Here is a 20,408-nt window from a genome sequence, read left to right on the forward strand (position 1 = left end):
TTAAAACCACTGCTCTTCTAGAAATCCATTGTCATTTTTGATGACCACAATGGACTTACTTCAGCTGAAGTATTTCCCTTTATGAAACAAAATCCAAACAGCATCACCAACAGTGCCAGCCACTAAACAACTAAAGCTATTTCCTCTGACACTTGGTTTTCTCTTAAATACTCCCATTACTGGGCTTCACACATTAAAATAATGCCATCGTAGCCATTAAGACTCTGATACTGCACAAACTCCAACATTTGCCTAATGCTGTTTTAACTCGCACAAAAAAAAAGTGTACCAGGTTTTTTTCCCTAGCACAAAAAACTACTCAGAGTTCAAGCAGAATAATCTTTTGATTTTTCTTAAATATCTATTTAAGATCATTTAAATACACATTAAATATCATTTGAATGAATGGGATGATTAAAATGAGCCCGTTACGGAAGCACTCTGCAATAAAGGCAAACCTCAATCCTACAAGAAAGGATTTACACTATGTCAACCATTAAACATGTACTTCTTTAAAACTGTTAAAAGGTTAAAAAAGAGAAAAGCCACCTAAATTGAATCTCATTTTGTTTCAAAACCCAGGAAAATTAGAGTACAAAGTTACCCACAAAATTCAGAAAGCAACTTTTACTTTTACACTTCAGTTAACACCAAGCCTAACACTTCATTATTTTCATGTAAATGTGGACTTTTAAATGCAGCTTTCCTTCCCTACTTTTTGACTCTTATTTTACTAGGAAAGCACCATCCCACCCCTTCCCAATCCAGCTGTGTTTCTATTATCCCTAAAAAGTCTTTAGTCAAAGTTCAGTCTGGGTATAGAAGACAAGGATCTGAAAGTGAGGTTGCTGTACACCACCACAAATTGTTCTATACAGTCAGTCACAATAAAGATAGAGAAGAATCTTAGTTTCGGTTTGAGGCACAGACATATTTGTTCTAGTATCTCCATATAAGGTCTTCTTTAAGTCAACAAAGACAGGGTGTAGCCAAATTCTAACCACAACATGAATTATGGTTTGCATATTTAAATGCTGGCAACTAAATATTGAAGGATTAAAATGTTGAGTTTATGCTAGCAGTGAAAAATGGAGTGCAACCAAAACTAGAAGACAATGAAGTTGGTGGTAACTCTAGCTTGCTACTAGTAAGGAAATATACTATTGATTCTTATAAATTCTCCATTCAGTATGAAACTAGCAGATGCTTTATCATGTTTGACATTTGCTAATCAGAAAAGCCATGAGTACTCTGAGCCAATTTAAGTTACTTGTATTTCTGAATTCTCCTATTCTAATTTTAGCCTTAATTAAACAATAGAAAAATACCACTACTTCCACCACATGCTGAAATCTGAAGGATTATATAAGTTGCTTCTAGAAGATGACTGACTCATCAGCAACAGCTAAATGCTAATTGCTTTCCTGTTGTGAAAGCTAAATACTTAAAAAACACTTACTGCCATAGGGACAGTAGCCTGAAAGGGAAAGCAATCTTCTCCAGCAACAGTGCACAGCAATCACTGGTGTCAAAATCTACTAGGTTGAGGTGTATCTACCTAGCATGAAACTGTGCTGAGTTTTCATTCTCCTAGACTATAACATCATTTAAACATCAAAAGTAAAATGTGTTTTCAGAGCAGCAAGTTTTGTATCTATTACAATACAGGTTCTTGCAGGAACAGTTACCATTTAAAGCTATAAAGAGTGTAACTATTCCAGGCCTTACTGCAATCACAGTGTGACTTTCTCGGAATCAAGTATATAGTAATGTCTGTGTTACTCCCTTACAGCTAAATTAGGATGAATATTCATAGAAATAACAATGAGAACTACCAGGCATCCTAGGAGAGCCTGTAAGACGGGTTAATGTGTTAAGAGGCTTAACAGTTCCTACAACATTCACTGACAGGTTCAAGTTGCAAGAGATCGTTTTTGAATTTACTTACCTTAAATGAACTGTGCACTAAAGTTTCATCTAAATCAATGACCACACACTTCTTCCCATAGTCTGATGCTGTCAGTTCTGGCAGGAGGTATTTAGCTGGTGGCTAAAACAAAAAGAAAAGAGAAAGACAACAAAAACCAGTAAAACATCTACTGAAGGGGCACTCTGCCAACATTACTGTTCTGGTTTTTACTGGGAACTTATATACATGACTCTAAGTTAAATGTATTTCTTGGCTCATGGCAAGTACATGTATGGAAATCAATGGCTCATGCAATACTCAGACTTTTCTTTCTTTTTTTAAATGAAACTTGTTCAGTATGATATCCAAAGCACTGGAAATTCACGTGGTAAACCACCACCACCAGCTAAAAAAACCCAAAGAAAAACAAGACATTTGGTACAATGATATCTTTTTCCAGTGTCCCTCTCCCTAACTGCCTCACTTTTGGTTGCTGCTGTCAACTCATTCACAGTCAGTGATACTTCCAGCCATATCACACTGATGGACATTTACACAAATGGTTGTTTCTGTCTGCCATGAAAGATGCTGAAGTGGAGAAACCAAACCTGAAGGAAGATGCCATTATTAATTTTATCTTCCAGGACATGTCTCCACTCTCATTTTTACCACTTGTGTGGGTGCTGACCAACAGCTTTTATATGGCTTATGTTCCAATCAAGGTATTAAAAGTGCAGTAAAGAACCCAAACTAGGCTCTTCTACTGTTTGCTGCCCTTATTATAAATTGGTACCAATTACACAAATTGACAATTTTTTTCTGTAAAACAACGCAGAAAGCCACATACTCTTCTGATTGTTCATTCCACATTTTAACATCTCCATTTGTAATACAGTTATATTACTTTAGACTTTGGTACTGGGTATTTCCTGAAATAACAGAAATGGGAGAGAATGCCTCCATTTGCAGCAGAAATGCTGCTGGCTACTCCTTAGAGAAGGGGGTTTTGATAAAGGAAAATGACTAGCTTCATAGAAAAGTTATCAGTAGGGAGAAGCTCAAGACTGAGAGCAAGTTAAATTAATTAAGAATTGGATACAGAACTCTATTCTTTTTCTATCTTATAATCTGTTCAGACAATGTTTCTCTGGTAAGGAAGAGTCTATCACATTTTTGCTCTTTCCAGCAGCCTTTTGTAGAGGTGCTTGCAGAGACCTGAGGCCACTCCTTCAAAGACAGCAGGCGACAAACAGATGAGTCAGATACCATCTGAACACCCAAGAGTATCAGATTATTAAGCACTGATTGATTTCTTAAATTGACAGATAGTGGCCAATGATGCCTGGTAAGCTCTTGTTTAAATGAACTAACAAATGAGACTCTGGACTTAAATAGTAGTGTCTTTAGCTAAAGTATAAGTTATTGGGAGACTTTTTTTAGGAATGCTCACTGAAATTGATTTAGATATTTTACAATTAACATCAACAACAGTTTCTTCAGGTAACAAAATGGAAACTGCCTTGCTTAAAAACTGCTTGTGTCAATGGATTTTCTCTCAGCGCACATCTAACAGTGACCTTCAATAAAAAACAAAAGTTCTGCTTAATGCCTATAAAGTATCCATCCATCACTGTAACTTCCCCAGGCTGAAATTTATAGGACAGCCTTTTTAAGTTATAGACAGTCCCATGTACACATTACTACTTCAATAACTGCTTGAGCTCTCCCTCTGCTTTTTGAATCCAGGACCAGATCTAAAGAATTTTGGTTTCTCACCCCTATTTTAAAAGTATTTCAAAGGTACTTAGGTATCCCACCTCAATTTTTTATAATAAGAAGGATCCATACTTGCAACCTAAATAGATCAAAAGCCTATTGAAAGAAAATATCAAACCCATTTAAACACAATAATTTTCAGAACTCATGTTCTGATACTGATTTCTTGTCTATAAAGACGACAAAAAAGTAGGTACATCCCAAGAAACCTTAAGAGTACTTTAAAAAAAAAAAAAGTTCAGTTGATTTTTGTACTCTTAAAACTGTTAGTATCTAGTTTGAATTGTTGACTAGATTAACATGCACAAACAGTTCAAAGCCAGCAATTTCGTCTGCTATGTGAATTCTTTTTTCAAACTGAAAGTATCTGTAGGTATGGAAAATATATATTAAAAAAATATATTCTTCCATATAAAAACATGCATATGAAAAATATGAGCACTGCTTTATCACAGATATCTGTTATTTATCTGGAAACTAGTATGCCTGTTATCAATAAAAGGCTGGACATACACTAAGGACTACAAAATGTGAGAACCTTCAACTCTGAGAACTTGAATTCCACGACTGCATGGTGAGAAACAGTCCATGCTCATCAAGTTCATTCACCTACAGCTCTGTTTTCTCAAAAGCAGCATCTGGGAAAGAAACAAGCTTACCCACAGCATCTATACAGAGACACTGGTTACTGCTGGAGTTTCTCTCCCTTTCCTGTACTGCTTTTGGAGCAAATGTATAACTACTGACCTAACTTCATCTAAAGACTACACCTCAAGGTTCCTCTTGGAGAAAGTCTCCCACTTCTTTTTAAAGCTTTGGCTTCTTGAATTCAACCTGATCCTGTTTTCAAAGACACACGGTCAACAGTTGGCACATTTGAAGATAAGGAGAAATAAATATTCCATTTTAAAACCTGTATCTCTGTTACCCCCAACTCTGAAAACACATCTGCCACCCTGATAATCTAAAAGGGATAGGGAAACTACATTGATGCTGAAGGCAATATAAGAGGCTGCTAAACATAAAGTGCAGGACTTTGGAGCAAGGATGACAATTTTGAGGCTTTAGGAACTTAAAACAATTTGTACCTACGGTACCAATTAATTTGTTCTGCTGTTCAAGCTTTCTGATCTAAAGCAATTTCCACATGCTAAGAGTATCAAACCTTTCAGAGAGAAACAAGCATTACTCAATTTTGTATTTTAATTTCCTCACTAATGGAGACATATCCAAGAAGAGTTCCAATTACCAGCTTTCCATCACAGTTAATAGTGAATAGTTACGGATCTTTGGTAATTTCCTTTTTTAAACATAGTAGCTTTAAAGATATCTAGGATGATTAGAAGAAGTATTTAATTGTGGCTAACAGAAACTCATTTAATATACAATACTCTCCCAAAGACTGCAGACTTCCACAGAACTCAGCAGAGAAATAACACGTGCTATCTCAGTACTGTTAAGTCCTAGCTTGGTCTTCAATTCCAACAAGACATAAATTGTATACAAGTTAAAGCTTTTAAAACTAGTCACTGTTCGGGACTTATGCATTCCAGCCAGGTCTCATGGCTGATCAGCTTAACAGACCTTGTAGTGAAACGACTGCTGCACTGCTTCAGTCTCGTGGAAATAGTATATTCCCTAAGGAAAAAAAAAAAAAAGGGGGTGGTGGTGGCAAGAAACAGGACTTTTGGTTGAAGCATAAACAGCTGGTCAACACAAACCTTTCAGAAATTTACTGTATAAAACAATCATAACCTTTCTTCCCTGTAGGGCCGTGTTTCCCACAGAGACAAGTGTCAGAATTAATAAGCCCTTTCTTTGTATACTGGAAATGTTGTCTAGCCTAAGTGCAGCACATTAATTTGCTGTTCATGTTCCCTTCAATTCACACTTTCAGTTGCACTCTACATAGCTGACAGCTTCTCCCAACAGTTATGCACAGAAATACTTTAATAGAAGATAAATTATTCCCACTTAAACAGCTGTCAAAAGATGCTAGAGTCTGTTATAAAATGGGCAGTTCACAAAATTTATTCTAGAAAAAGCTGTAACAAGAAATTGTCTAAGTGTAGGCGAGGACAGACAAAAAAAAAAACAATATCCCAGTGCTGAGACTTAACTTCTACGTAAACTTTGAGGAGTAATATTGGTATATTCCTCAATACCAGGGTTTTAACTGAACAAAGGAAATGGACACTCCAACTCACTGAAGAAGGTCCATGAGTATGGCTTTGTATTTCCATCTACCTTTTTGTTCAAAAAAATGAAAACAAGTGTTGAAGTTGCTATGGGTCTGCTTTTATTCCTCTACCATATGCCATGAAGGCACAAGCATCCTGAACTACACTTCCTATATTTTTAAGTCAAGTCTATCATACTGTGTCAGCTGGTTTTTTGTTTTTGGGTTTTTTTCAGATTTTGTGCTTATTTTAACCCTAAAAAGTAATCATTTTGCATTATTAGGGAATAAATCAATTATGCTGCTGTTTAATCTATGCCTTATCTGAAAACAGTTGCGGAATACAAGATACAAAAATGATAAAGTTCATCTTTAGAAAAAAGAACCAAACCCCAAGAGTCAGACAGTTTGTCTTCTGAACAACCTAAGCAGAAGCTGGAATGATTCTGGTTTAGCAGTAATCTCTATCAATAACCAACTGAAAATTCATATTAATTCAAGTTTTTAAATTAAATGCAACTAATACAGAAAAAATCAGACTGAACAGCAGATATACTTCACTAATTCACACATATGTACATAAGAAACAGAAGTTTTCAAACGTGTGACCCCAGCAGGCTGACAGATCTTACACATGCATGAAAACCTTGTATTTTGACTGGAAGCTTCAACTTGAAAGTTTAATGAGTGGGGAGTGGGCAATGCTCTTTTCAGAGTCGCTAAGGAATTATCTAAACATTTGAAGAGATCATACGTGCAATGAGCTCTATGAAAAGTAAACATCTAACTTAATTCTGACCAAGCTTTTAGAAAATATATCTCCTAGTATGTACAATATATACAGTTCAAATAGCCTGTTTCTCATTCATGACCCTGTGCAGCAGAGCATCAAGAATTTATGCATTAATGGGTCTTAAACACATGGCTAAGAGTTTTCTCAGAGCGAACCTCTGGGCTGCAGCACTCAGGACAAACAGCTCTTGCGAGAATGGCGAAGAGAACTGCTTTAGTTTTAGGCATTTTTCTAATACAATGTTACATCTTTGTTCCTACCACTTCCTTGGTATGCAGCCCACTTCTGTCTTTATTTAGACTATTACATACTAATACTCACTGGCTTCTGTTTGACAGCTAGAAGCACTTTGATACTTGGACAGTAAATGTCACACAACTGCCTGCAGGTGATGGTTGCCTGACAACACTTTCATGTCCTGCTGGAAGAAGGCATCAGATGGCACTGGAGAAGAGGAACAAGTGCGTTCAAAGTCACCTGCTCATTGAGAGCTCTATGGCATGACTGCCTTATTAGGGTGCTGGGAATACAGGTCAGCAAAGTAACAGTTGCACTAAAAAAACAGAAAAAACCTTTTGTATTGTTCATTTTCCTACCACTACGGAATCTAACAGAGCACTGCTTTTCCAGAACACTGTCTTTGCTCTGTTAAAGTGTCTCATTTCATGTTTGTACCTCACAAAGCTGTGCTCATTTCTTATTTCAAAATTCTGTTCCGTTTCAATTTTTATTTCTTTAATACCTACACTTGCTCTTGGCCAAAATTTTATTCCAGGCCAGAACACAGCCAGAACATGTTTTATATTCAAAGAACTACTAGTAGGGCAACTACAGTCACCAAACAGAATCTGACGTGAAAGGAGAAGTAATTTAGAAATCAGTATTTTCATACATCCAAAGTTTCCTATTCCCAAACTTGCATACATACAAATTATATGCATGTACATGTGTGCGTATACATACATGTATGTATGCAAACATACACATGAGCTGTACTAGAAGTATCTTCATATTAGAAATAATATGTAAGCAGTAAAGACTAATTAATAACAGTCCTTGAATCCAAGGAAAAGCAGTGAAGGAGGGACACAGTTTTAGCGAGCTCCTGACACTACTGCACTGCAGCATGGACAGGGCTCTTATGGGAGGCCTTGTAATGTTACATGAGAAGGAAGGAGAAAGAGGAAAAAAAAACCAAAAAGGTGGTTTGGGGAACAGTCACATCTTTAGAGCTAACTAATATCTCAAGAAAGTGGGCTGTGTCAGTAAGTCCACACATTAGCACTGCCACTTCCTGGAAAAGTCTGCAATAATGAAGTATTATAAACAGCAAAGGAGAGCAAAAAAGAAGAATTAAAAAAAACCCCAAAACAACAAACCCAAGTAAAAAAAAGAGCAGCTTTTTGCCCAAAAAAGGTTAAACTTAATTAAATTCAAAGCCTCAGCTTGAAGAACTTATTTTCTTTCCTTTTATTTAGTTTTGAAAAATAATTCAGATGCCAAACAGCATTCCAAGTTTAATCCAAGGAAGATAAGCACAAATATTAAAGCCCATAAAGCAGCAGATACTGAGAGCATCATCTTCAAAGAGTGCAGTAATACAGCTATGGTCAGTGTACCCTCTGTTTTCCTAAAGTGGCTTGTTTCAAACAAATCACGCAGTTTCTAACTCTTCTTTTCAACTGGAATACAGGGAAAAATTAGAGGGAAAGGTTTTTGTAATTGTCTCTCACATAGTGCTGATAAGTCACCTTTTGTCTCTATTAAAATAAGCAAGTACAACTTTCATGCTACTTCAGGCATTTTCAAAATGACAAAAAAATCCAGAAATGAATTTAACTGAGCTCCAATACAAAACCCATATAAACCCCAAACTCTTCTTTTAGTCCCTATACAACACATGCAGTTCATCTCCAAGTCTACATTACAGACAGAACATAAAATCATTTTATTAACATGCAACACAAAACAGACCTGTTAAGACTGCAACATAAGATGAATCAAAGCAAAAGTTATGAAAATTATTAAAAGAAAAAGGGATAAAAATACATACACTTGGTATAGGCATGACCTGCATCTGGTCACCCTGAGGAAAAAAAACAAACAAACAAAAAAATCACTGTAAGGGTAATGGCTTTTAAAGGGTAGAACAAAGGTCTGAAGCAGTAAACGTAGCACTCAAACATTTTAAACCAAAGGTTCAAAGTATTCAAGAAACCAGGGTAAAAGAAAAAAAAATAAAATAAAACCAGGATCTTGCATTTTAGTTGCTGAAATGATGTTAGTATACCGGTATTTATGATTTTTAGGAGACTGGAATGGTAAAACCCATGCTATGGTTAATAAGAGATGATAATAAGAAAGAACCTGTATTTACTGTAACTTTTTTCAGCTTTAAAATCTACTAATGGGTATATTAGTCTATTTTCACTGCAGCAACAAGAGGCTTAGATAGATCTTGGTAGCAGGGCAGGAGCTCACTCCTTGAAGTTAACTTCATTAGAGACAACTGCCTCAGAAAAAACATTTTCAGTTAGGCAACAGCAAAATGTCCAAGAAAGAAACTATTCTCAAACTAATGCAAGGAATCTCTCTTCCTTCACCAAGAAAGAGGCAACAGTATCAAGTGTTCTTCCCATGGTCTCACTTCTATCATGTATTTGGGAGAAGGCAAGACAGTCTTGGTCAACTTGACCTTTTCTTCTCATCCCGGGACCTGACATATGGACACAAAGGCAGCTTCCAAATGTAGAACAGCTGGTAGGGGTCATCGACTGAAGTATACGAGGTTTTGGGAAGTAGGAACCGTATTTTCTAATCTCTTAAAAAGGTACTTGTTTTCTGGTGGACACAAAAGGAAGCTGACCCTTCTAGCCCAAACATAGCTTAGGTAACAGATTTTACCCTCTAATTACTTGGACAACACAGGCCTCTGACTACCAGCAGATTGACTATCTATTGAAAGAGCCATTTTCAACATTAGAACATCCTCTTCCAGCTGAAAAAGTCTTGTGCACTTGTTTTGGAGTGTAACATGGTGTTGACACATCCTTGACAAACAAAAGGTATCTGGATGCTATTTTTTAAGTCCTCTTTTTTTATTGCTAGAACAGCAGAAACTTTTAGTAACATTTAACCAAAATCCAGAGAAGCTGATGAAGCAGCTAGAGAGCAGCCACTACCATGACCTATCAAGAAGTATGCTTTAGTAAAAAGTACCTGATTTCTATAAAAGCAAACACAAGAAACGATAAGGATCCAAGTTTTCCTCACGAAAGTGGCAAAAATTAAAAAAAAAAAAAAAAATGTAATTTGGCACATTAATGTCCTGTTAGTGGAACATAATCTGAAGTTCACGGGACATTTCAGAAACTACTTGAGTAGGTGGCAGTCAGATTAGCTGGTGAGCTAACTGTTATCAAGGCAGTTACGCAGGCAGAACACAGACTGTAAACCTGTGTTTTGTTTTTAAAGGCATTTTTTGCGTTTACTGGTAGAGAATACAACTGGAGCTTCTCTTCTGCCAACAGATGAAAACAGTACATGAGAGTAGAGGCATATTGGCAGCTATGGTACAAGCTTATCTCAATTGTGGACACAAATATAGCTGTGTATCACATTAGGTTTTCCCACAAACTTCAAAAGGCACTCACTGTGGCGTAACTGGCTTTCTATTTAAGCAATATCTTGAAGCAAGAGCTGTACCCCATGGTATTACTGTTAAACTTGATGACTTTTGTGGGAATCCAGAATCTAACTTGCTAAAGGACTTGCATTACTGTTTGCTTTATTTTTCAGGCAGAATTTCTTAAATAAAAAAAAAAAAAAACAAGGAAGAAGTGTCCTCCTAAGAGGAACCCTTAAAATATCTATGCCAAAATCGAAATGGTAATGACAGCAACTGGAACAACAAACAAAGACAGAGGCAAAATACTGCTGCTAAAGTGTACGCGTTGATGAGCAAGCAAATGCTTTTTAAAAACAAGCCTGGTATGGGAAACTTTTAAAAAGTGTCCTGCCTCATTTCCTGATGCCTTGGAACAGGAAGGGAAATAGGTCATAACAGTATCGTTTGAAAGAGATGACAGATGACTGCATTTGTTGAAGACTTTACATGAGCTCCTGATGCTGGTAACAGGACAAAGCTGTTCCTAGAATGCCAAAATTTCCCTATTGTATCACTAAGATAACCCAGGAACTGATTTGTTCAGCCACTAAAATAAGGTGGTTTATTTTTTTCATGGCACAATATATACAGATGAAACGATAACTCCTATTTTTTCCCTTAGCTATGTAATTTTAGTTTGAGGCACACAACGTTTTCTGTACTGCGTCTGTTCATTAATGCTGTCTGTCTACACTTGAGTATAGGATCAATGAGCACCAAATGACAGACCATGCTATTTGGTTGGGTTTTTTTTTAGAACAGCTTGTATTCAAAGATAAGGAGCTATTTCATTTTAAAGAATAACCCCTTTAAAGAAGCTACTGATCAGAACAGATTTATCACGTTCATTTCTTTAACACAAAGCTTGTATCAGACCATGACAGGTTCTTTTAAAAAAATAATACAGTTGCTATTTTATACTCTTTTAGTGCTTTGGAATATTGAGCTTTGTCTCAATATAGAAAACTTTTGGGGAGGCAAGTAAGCTCAGAATGAGTAAGCAGAGAGAGGGGAACAAAACATCGCTAAGGGGGATTCTGTTTTCTAAACAGACCTGCCATACCACATGCTGATGGTGATCAGCCATACAAGACACTGGGAATTTTCTTGTTCTGACCAATGAAGTTAAGCAGGAAAAAGGGTACTATTATTTACATTAATCTCAATTATCTTCCTCCACACTGGAGAGTGAGACTGGTTTCCATGTCTGTTTGGAAAGCATGACATTGTCTCCCCGTCAGAGTCAATGCTTGTGTTGCTCCTCTATGTCTCTTGGATGAAGGAGATACTACCTTTGGCGTCAAGAATAATCTCCCTGCAAGCTATATTTATTGCTCTGGTGACCCATATTCCTGTGAAACAGGTAAGATTCTTTTTCCTGCACTGTATTATAGAGATCCCTGAAGCAGAGTGTTGGAGACATAACAACAGGTCATCTAAATAGCTTTCCTGCATCACCTTGGAGATGACAGCATTGTGCAGCAAAAAAGCAGTGTGAAGAAGGAGATCTAACTTTTGTAGTGGTTGGGATGGGTGAGGTGGAAATTCAAGGACTTGACCTTTCTGGCTTCATTCCTGTTACAGGGAAAGCAGCAGGGGCAGCTGCTGCCCCAAGAATAAACCTTCTTCTAAATCTGTCTTCTTCCCTGTTGGGTGTGGATCAGGGCCTTCTCCTCTAATCCAACCAACATAAAAAACCTGTTCCTCATTCATGCTTCATCTTGAACACGAGCCATCTGCCCGATTTGGATCTAACTGTGAAACAAAAGCAAAGATGATTCTAGTGGAAGTGGGTTGTAAGTGAAATGGCAAAGTGTCGATAGACTTGTCAGAGCTTCCTCACCCACCACATGACTGAAAGCAAAGGGAAAAGAAAGAGCTAGTTTGCATCCAACATTTCTCACGTTTATCTAGGTCCCTCCTTGAAACCTGCAGATGAAATCTGTGTCTGCAAACACTCCAAAACTCCACTAACAAACTTACCCAGAAAAAACAGAAAACTAAATCAAGAAGCATGTCCAGAAAATACACAAATTGAGTCAAGTTGCTAACTGAAGAATAGAAATTGAGATTTGAATTTATTTAGAGGAAAACAAAAACCACTTCCCTCTCCCAACACTCTGGCCCCTAAAAATAAAATCCTGGCTGGGAGGTGTTGGTAAGCTGCCTGCTGCTGAGAAGGCAGGAAAAAAATCAGCAAGGATTTCATGAGTTCTGAACATTATGTGCTCCCAATAACACATCTGGCTCAGGATCCAAGCTGCAGACAGGCTGATATACCCACTGTAATTGATACTGCATCTTAGAATACACTTTTCTGCTGCACTAAAAAGCTGCTGCATTTTAAGAAAAACAAATATACAACAGTTTCAGTAAATACAAGTTATTATTGAAAAAATGTTGTATTGAAACTTTAGAGACAGAATGGACCATTCATTACCAGAATTAAAGTCACACTTGGACAAGCAGCTGCTCTGTGAGTAGAAGGTTTAAAAATTAACTCAATATTTTAAAGAAGTTTTGGGGAATTTTTTTTTTTTTATTACTTTTTCCCTAACAGAAGTCAGCACTTGAAAACCCCTGTTTATTCAAAAACATGCTCAGATTGGTGTTTCTTCCAATCCTATGAAGAAGTGACTTGACAAGCATAATCAAGACACATTATTTGGCAAGATACTAAATGAAGCACTGATTTATTTCAAGCACTGATATCATTTCTTCTAATACAGCAAAATAATAAAAATTACAATTACTCTGAATAATATTTCAGAACTGTGTTTTCAATTTCCAAGATACTCTTCCCTGCTTTCCCTCCAACAGGTTAGCATTTAAATAACTGAGACTCCTAATTAGAAGGAAGTTAGCTTGTTACATCAACTTCAAATGTCAAGAACATGCCAGAATCAACACAGAACAAACACTGAATTCCTGTGAAACCAGCAGAAGCTTTCTCCATTCCTTCCCTTCCTCTGAAGTTTTTGTCACTGATTTTCATGTGACAACTCTACTGAACAGTAAAGACAGGATGAAAGTACATCCAAGCCAGTTTACACTAGTTTCTAATGGTAAGTATTTACGATTATTGTGCAATTTTCTTTTTCCATTTTTAAAGAAAAGGGTCACAGCACATGAGCTGACTGGGCCAGAGTCAGAGCCCACCTGTGAGGTGATAATTAATAGATTATAAAAAAAAAAAAAAAAGAAAAGATAACAGATACAAGTCAGTGACCATTTGAACAGCAGCTCAACAGAATTTAAACTACTCTAACCTGGCAGTCAGAATAATGCAAAATCAGCTTTAATTAAACAGCAGAGGAGTTTAAGCAATGTGTTGCCAGGCTTCCTTCTCTCCTACACGAAGTAATTTTGCCATTCCTGGATATTTAATTTTATCAATTTAGAAACTGAGGCCCACTGCTGCATGTACTTTCCCCCAACTTATCTATCACTTCTGAATCTAAACAAGATGCTTAGTGTAACTTGACCAAATTCAACCAGCCTGCAGAGTTTTAAAACACAGCTCTCCTGGTAAAAAGCAACTAGCCTGACAGTGTAACAATACTCAAATGTACCCAAGTCTTCAATCTCTTTTACTTTCTTTAGAAGAATTTCCTACTTACACTAACCATCTTAGCACTCAAAATAAAGAGTCACAGACTTATTTCCACTCACTTAAGAACCACCCAAAAGCTTAGCTATGCTTGATTTCTTCTGCAAAAATTTGTAAGCATCTGAGTGCCTTTCATTCCATTTAAAGAAAATGCAAACATATTCCTGTATTTTTATTTATTTATTTTTTTTAACTCTATTAAGCTGTAGTCTGGTAATTGTACGAATTCTGTGATTTTTGTCTTGGGTTTGTGTACAACTGCTGCAGAACTTCGAAACTGTTTACTAAGGTAGCAAAGAGTGAGGATGGAAGCTTATGTGAATGTACATGCAATCACTAGCTCAAGGCGTAAGATACCTTTACAAAGTAACTAAGTGCCTTACAAAATGCAGCCTGAAAACTACTGACTTTCGAATATTTTAACTCACATTTTCTAAAGAAAAAGCAAACTTGTTTTCTTTGTTTTTCTTTGTCATGAACTTCCACTTTCTCCCAATTTTAATTTTCCCATTAGCAGCCTTCCTTCTTTCCATTCCCTAGCACAGTGGAAAGGGAAATCTTACTAGTTTCCCATTCCTTGTTTCTCAGGTGAGAATGTGCACACAGACTACACACTACTCAGCTTTCCCTTCAGCATAACCAGACTAGATTTTCCTCATTTCAGTAAAAATGTACTTTGGCTGGCAAAATAAGTCTAAAAATACACATTCAACTGCTCTTGGCAAAAGAATTTCAGTGCACTTCACCACTACATGAGCAGTTTCAGCATGAATCGTTGCAGTTCAGACTCTACCTCCACACATATTCTCAGCCTCCATCACTTTAGTTTGCTTTCCTTTCCTCTCCCCCACCAAACAGCTCCTCTGATCTCTCCTGAGCTTTTCAGAAATAAAACACAACCAGCAAAACTCAAAACAAAAATAAAATGGACTGGACAAGGCAAGAAAAAGATCAGCTGAATTAAACATAAAAAATTATTCTGAAGAGCAGAAGGGTGAAAAGAAAAGAAACACTTCCATTTCTGCTATTATTCCCCATCATGGATAATCCTATATTTGCAAGCTTTTAAAGTCCTAGAAAAGTGCAAGGGTAATCGTGTTTCAAGTGAGAGTATGGGACTAGCAGAGTTTTGAGAGTGCAGAAAAACAGCGTGGTATGGAAAAGATGGTATTCCTATGCTTGCTATATTGAACTGAGATTCTTTGGTTCATAACACAAATGCTCAGTGTTATCAGATTTAAAGAGAACGTAAAACCATTTGTGTTTTTGATTTTATGAATATGTTAAAGCAATATAATTACTAAAACTCAATGAAAGCAACACGCTACTCTCACATGCAGTGCTTTGAACTGCTGAAAATTCTATCATTTAATTTGACTTATTAGGTAAACAAAACTTAATAACCTGGAAAAATGGCCAAAGCTGACACCTCTGAAGTGGCTAGAAAAAAGGTCCAAATGATTATGTTCCGCCCATTCTAAACTGGTTTTATGCCACTGAAAACCCTTTCAACTGCCATTCAAAGAGGTTCCACTACACTCCAGTGGACACATTTTAACCTTCCTGTAGTTGGGAAAGAGAACCAAAGCTACAGACAACTCAGCATCTCAAATTTTATGAGAAGTCTAAATATTTTTAGTGTTTTATTCAGGTTTTAAATGATGTCTGCTTATCAAATGAATAGTGCCAATACCCTTCACAAAAAAAAGTTCAATTTTAAATTGCAGCTGACTAGATAGTATTAGCAATTCCCCACCAAAATAGTATTTTTTCCCTATAATAAATAAAATGCTCCCCATGAGGGAAGCCTATTAAGGCAAACCTTCAGAAGCAGAGAGATAATAAACCTTGTTTACAAAAGACCCATATAAGAGCAAAGTAAGATAAAGGCCTTACCTTCTGAAGTCCTCCATTCTCCTCCACCAAAGGAGGCAGAGCACTGGTGCTGTTGGTAGATGGTGGTTCGACATTGTAGTCACGAAAGCAGCAGAATAAGGTGCTAAAGATACTTCGACTCCTCTGCTTCTTCAAGCTGATATTACATTGGGACACTAGGAAACACAAAACAAACCAGAAGAAAAATAAATCCATGTAGCACAGACCTAGCTTTCCAGACTATGACTGAATTTAAGGCTATTACCTCAGAAGTCCTTCTCAAGTCTTAAGATAGCCTCACAGAGATTTTCCATCATATTGAGATCCCCTCCCTCATGTTTCAACACATTATTTTCATGTCAAACTCACATGGTGATGTTAGTCTATTACTAATCAACCTGGATCTCTGTACAAAGCTCTTGCCATACTAAGGTAACACACTTTGAGTTTTCCTAGAAACATCCAGACTAGATACTGTAAATTACACAAACTGCTTCTAAATGCATCTCTGGTCTGAAGAAGCAAACTGATCTAAAATAGAAGAGTATGCAACAAATGCCTACTGATGCCTGGGCACATTTTCTAGCCTAATACACGATCATGTGTGTAACACAAACTCCTGCAAGGGTCAAAAAAAGTTTCCTCTGTTACTGTTTGACAACATTGTGGAGGAGAAAAGACATAACACAGACAGCAGCACTGTGGGCTGTAACACTGGCTACAGAAGCAAATCTGGAGAGGGCGTCACTAAACAAAGTCAGGGGTCCTGGCTGTTCTTTTCAACTTGCTTATTGATATTCCAGGATAAAAAAACCCAAACCAAACAAAAAACCAACAAAATAACAAAACCAAACTGCTAAAAAATTGCATACAGCTCAAGAAAAGCAAGTGTAGCATTTTTAAAGACTAAGAACTGTAGATACGAGTTCGAGAAAAGAAACGCACGCAAGACATTCAGTGATTTCCCCAAGATTCAAACTCCTAAGAAATAGATCTTGAGCACACATCAAAATAAAATGAGTTGGCAAAAGTTTTCGGAATACTTTAAGTAATACTGGAGTTGATCACCATGATTAATGATCTATTGTTAACTAGAAGTGTGTGTTTCCTACGTCGGAGCGCCCTACCTGACGGACTCAGCACTCTTCCAGGGCAGGGCCAGGCAGGTGTACCCTTTTCATCTCATGCCCTTCACGCACCCCTTTGCCTTTGATGTTTATCTGAACCACTGCAACACATGGTACTGAATGCAATCAATACTCAGCTTGTTATCACACCAACACAATGAGGTGCAACCACGTCATGTTAATCGTGTAAGTAACTGCTCATTACCATGAATACTGTGCAAAACCACCACACATCCCCAGCCAGACACAGGCACCCCCCTGCTGCACCTTAGGCAGGACCCACCTACCCTTCTTATCCTTAAGCAGAGGAATATTTTAGCCTACAGAGATTAATGGCTTCCTTTTCGAGTCAACAGATGATTTAAAGTACATGCCCAAACAAGTTATTTTCAAGTCCTTTTTCACAGCTATGCAGCAGCCCACCTTAAAGTAGCAAACTTTAAAAACTGGATTACACGGAGAAAAAAAAAAAAGGATCCTATCAAAGCTGTGGATTAATCCACTTGGTTCTACACATTACATGGTTTCTTTACATTCTGCATTAGAAGGAACAGAACACTTCCCCTATCCCAAAGTTAGAGGGTAAGTGAAATTCTTAGTAAGTCCCATTACACACATCAATATATAATGACCCATCTTTCCTTTCTTCCTCAGATTTAGGGAACTGCCACATACATCTGCCTTCTCTTGCATGACAAATAACTCGTGCAATCAAGGCAACTGGCAACAGAAATACAAATAACACAATTATTAATCTATAAAGAAAACTTCAGTGAAAGAAGAACTGTGCATGAGATGGAAACAGATCTCCCTATGGAAACTTACGGGATACCACCATGCTTTGAAGGTGCTCAGGTACATGTGCCTGCTTTGACAAGAAAGCCTCATGGTGCAGATTTTGAGTGAACTGCCAAGCACTCTCTGAAAACATAAGATCTTCTGATTATGTAGGGTTGGCATAAACTACCCATCAATACCTTTTCCTCTCAAAGCACTTGCAAGGTGTCCAACAGGTGCAACACCAACGTTCTACTCCCTGTATAGTACGTATTCCCATATTTGTCAAAATACGTGTTAAGGGAATGAGCAGTGCTTATGTTCAGTTATTAATTGTTAACAGGAAGGAAGTGTACTTGTATCAAAACCAAAATGATTTTTAACTTTCACCATTAAAGAAGTGCTCAGATAAAAGAAATCAGAATTGTGCAGATTTGTGCACGTCTTGTGTGTTTAAGGAACTGTTTCTTCAGAGACATTTGTAAACCAAAAACCAATCTAAACACTGTTTTTCAACACTCCAGTTGACCAGAAAACTGTGGTCATTGCTCTTGCAAGTTACAGTAAAAGACTCATTCTCAAAATGTCACATTCTGTTTGCAATACATTTGCAGAAATGTGTCTAGAAATCCCTGAAGGATACCTATGCAGCTATGACGGACTTTTGCAAAACAGCTCTCAAGAGAACTCGAATCCCAAGCACAAGGAAGTTTATTGCAGTATCATTCAGGCAGAGAGAACTGCTTTCTGATCTTGAACACTGAAATATGCTGAAATTATAATGGGAAGCATAATGCTGTGTCCTGCTCCCTATAGCTGGTGCCAAAGAAACCTTTTAATAATTTTAGTATTTTGTTTTCAGCTTCTACTTAAAAATCTGACAGCAAATAATCATATTTGAATGCTTAAAATAGAAATGCTTGGTTTTTTTTTTTTTTTTTGAATGAAAAAAGCATTCATCGCCAGCTTTTCTTTTTCCTGGACTTAGTAAGGTACAAGACCATTAACATTAAGCTTCATTCTGCAAACAATTTTTATGCACGAAATAGTCCTCCAAAAGCCAAGACTGCATTTTATAATAAAGTCCAGTTTGTATTCTAGGCTGGGTCTGAGGTAGGTCTTCAACATTTCTATCAAGTTAGTAAAAAATTAGCGTTAAGCAAGAAAAACTGATTACCAAATGTTTGCATAAGAAGTGCTGCAGAGTACTCCTGAGCTTAGTCTTCAGGAGGTTAATGAATACAAAGAATATACAAGGCAAAAATTTACCTAAGCCACGTCTTGTTTGCCCCAAACTTTGTAACGCTGAAGATCAAACCCAGGACTGGCTGGATGTGCAAAGAGCCCATGTTAACAGCTTATGGGATGAAGTACCAAATTTTCAAGAGGCATTCTGCCCAATAAACCCTACTGCATTTAACGGAGAGAAGGCTGAGATGTCACACGGGCTCCAATGGTTACGGCTTTATGAGGATGCACATGGCCAGGAGATGCTTACACTGGCCTGCCCCCGCCCCCATCTCTAGGGGTTACTCAGTTCTGTTTCCACCTCCTGGCTCTGAGCTGCTGTTTGCAGAAAGCCTTTCAATCAGGTATAAATTACAACAGCGGTTTTAATTTCATAACTTAAAGTCTCAGCTGTGCAGCAGATAAGCAGGAACATCACCACCACTTAAGAACCAACGTTTGTATCTTTCCTACTTAGATGACAGAAAGAGGCAGTAAATAGTCTTAAATAAACATTAAAAAAACCCTCAGACAAAAGATGCTGATTTGTTCAACTCTTTAAAGAATACTTGTCTTCCGTGATCAAATTGTACATTTTAAATCTGGCCACTTGCTTTCACTAAGTGAAATATTTGTTCTAGGAAAAAGAATCCTCCATGCTGTTTTTCATCTTGCAATTTTGCCATTCATAACACAGCTGTGTTTCAACAGGTCTCTCCACCAATTCAGATGTTATTTTAAAGAGATGAGGGTTTGGGGTTTTTCAATACTATATTATAAAGACTTTACTACAACTTAATAGATTATATTTTAGGGTGCAGTAAGGAAGTTCTCAAGTGGTTTTATGTGCCATGCTGTATTAACACACACAGGTATGTTGAAAAGATCTGCATATCTCATTTTTAGGAACTACAACAGTGATGTGCACCACAGAAAATAGTTCCTCCTTCCTTAGTTACACTGTCCCAATACATGTGCTGTTTGCCTTTCTTAAAGCAGTGATGGCACAAATATAACTAACTCTGAAGGTGTAAAGAAGCATTAATACTGAATTAGTACCTTAAACTCAGCTACTCTGGATGCCAGCAAATTTTAAAGAGAAAAAACCTGCAGAGGACAGAACCTGTCACTCCTTAAAAGCTTCATAGTTAAGAGCAGGTAGCAATGATACTGGAATGGTAAGCTGCATTATCTAAACTCCAAGTCTGAGCAGCAGTGAGCATATGGAATTTAGAGGACTTATTTTCATCTCCATCTTCTGGAAGTTACAACCTTGATTTCTGGAACTGATTTCCTAGGACATCCACAGAAGTACTATACTCATTACCCCTATCACCACTGAAGGCTTAAGACAATTTTAAGTGACCTTTTACATTCTGAACACTGCATACCAAACACGTAAACTCTGTGCACCAAGAAAGCCCAGGCAAAACAACTTCACCATATGACAACATGTTATCTGTGAAGA

General features: G+C 37.2%; 1 protein-coding gene across 6 annotated transcripts in view; it reads right to left on the reverse strand.

The window, feature by feature from the left end:
- Positions 1-20,408, reverse strand: part of CTDSPL (CTD small phosphatase like) — a 79,534-nt gene that overhangs the window by 13,692 nt on the left and 45,434 nt on the right. For 3 of the 6 annotated variants that reach the window (XM_065666893.1, XM_065666896.1, XM_065666897.1), the window contains 4 exons: positions 15,831-15,985; positions 8,711-8,743; positions 5,270-5,323; positions 1,949-2,050 (listed from right to left, as the gene is read on the reverse strand). In XM_065666893.1, coding sequence (XP_065522965.1) covers positions 1,949-2,050; positions 5,270-5,323; positions 8,711-8,743; positions 15,831-15,985 — 344 coding nt within the window. The remainder of the gene's footprint in view (positions 1-1,948; positions 2,051-5,269; positions 5,324-8,710; positions 8,744-15,830; positions 15,986-20,408) is intronic. The other 3 variants (XM_065666894.1, XM_065666895.1, XM_065666898.1) reach the window with 3 other exon arrangements.

This window comes from Lathamus discolor, chromosome 2 (genome assembly GCF_037157495.1).
Source record: "Lathamus discolor isolate bLatDis1 chromosome 2, bLatDis1.hap1, whole genome shotgun sequence".
Lineage (NCBI taxonomy): Eukaryota > Metazoa > Chordata > Aves > Psittaciformes > Psittacidae > Lathamus > Lathamus discolor.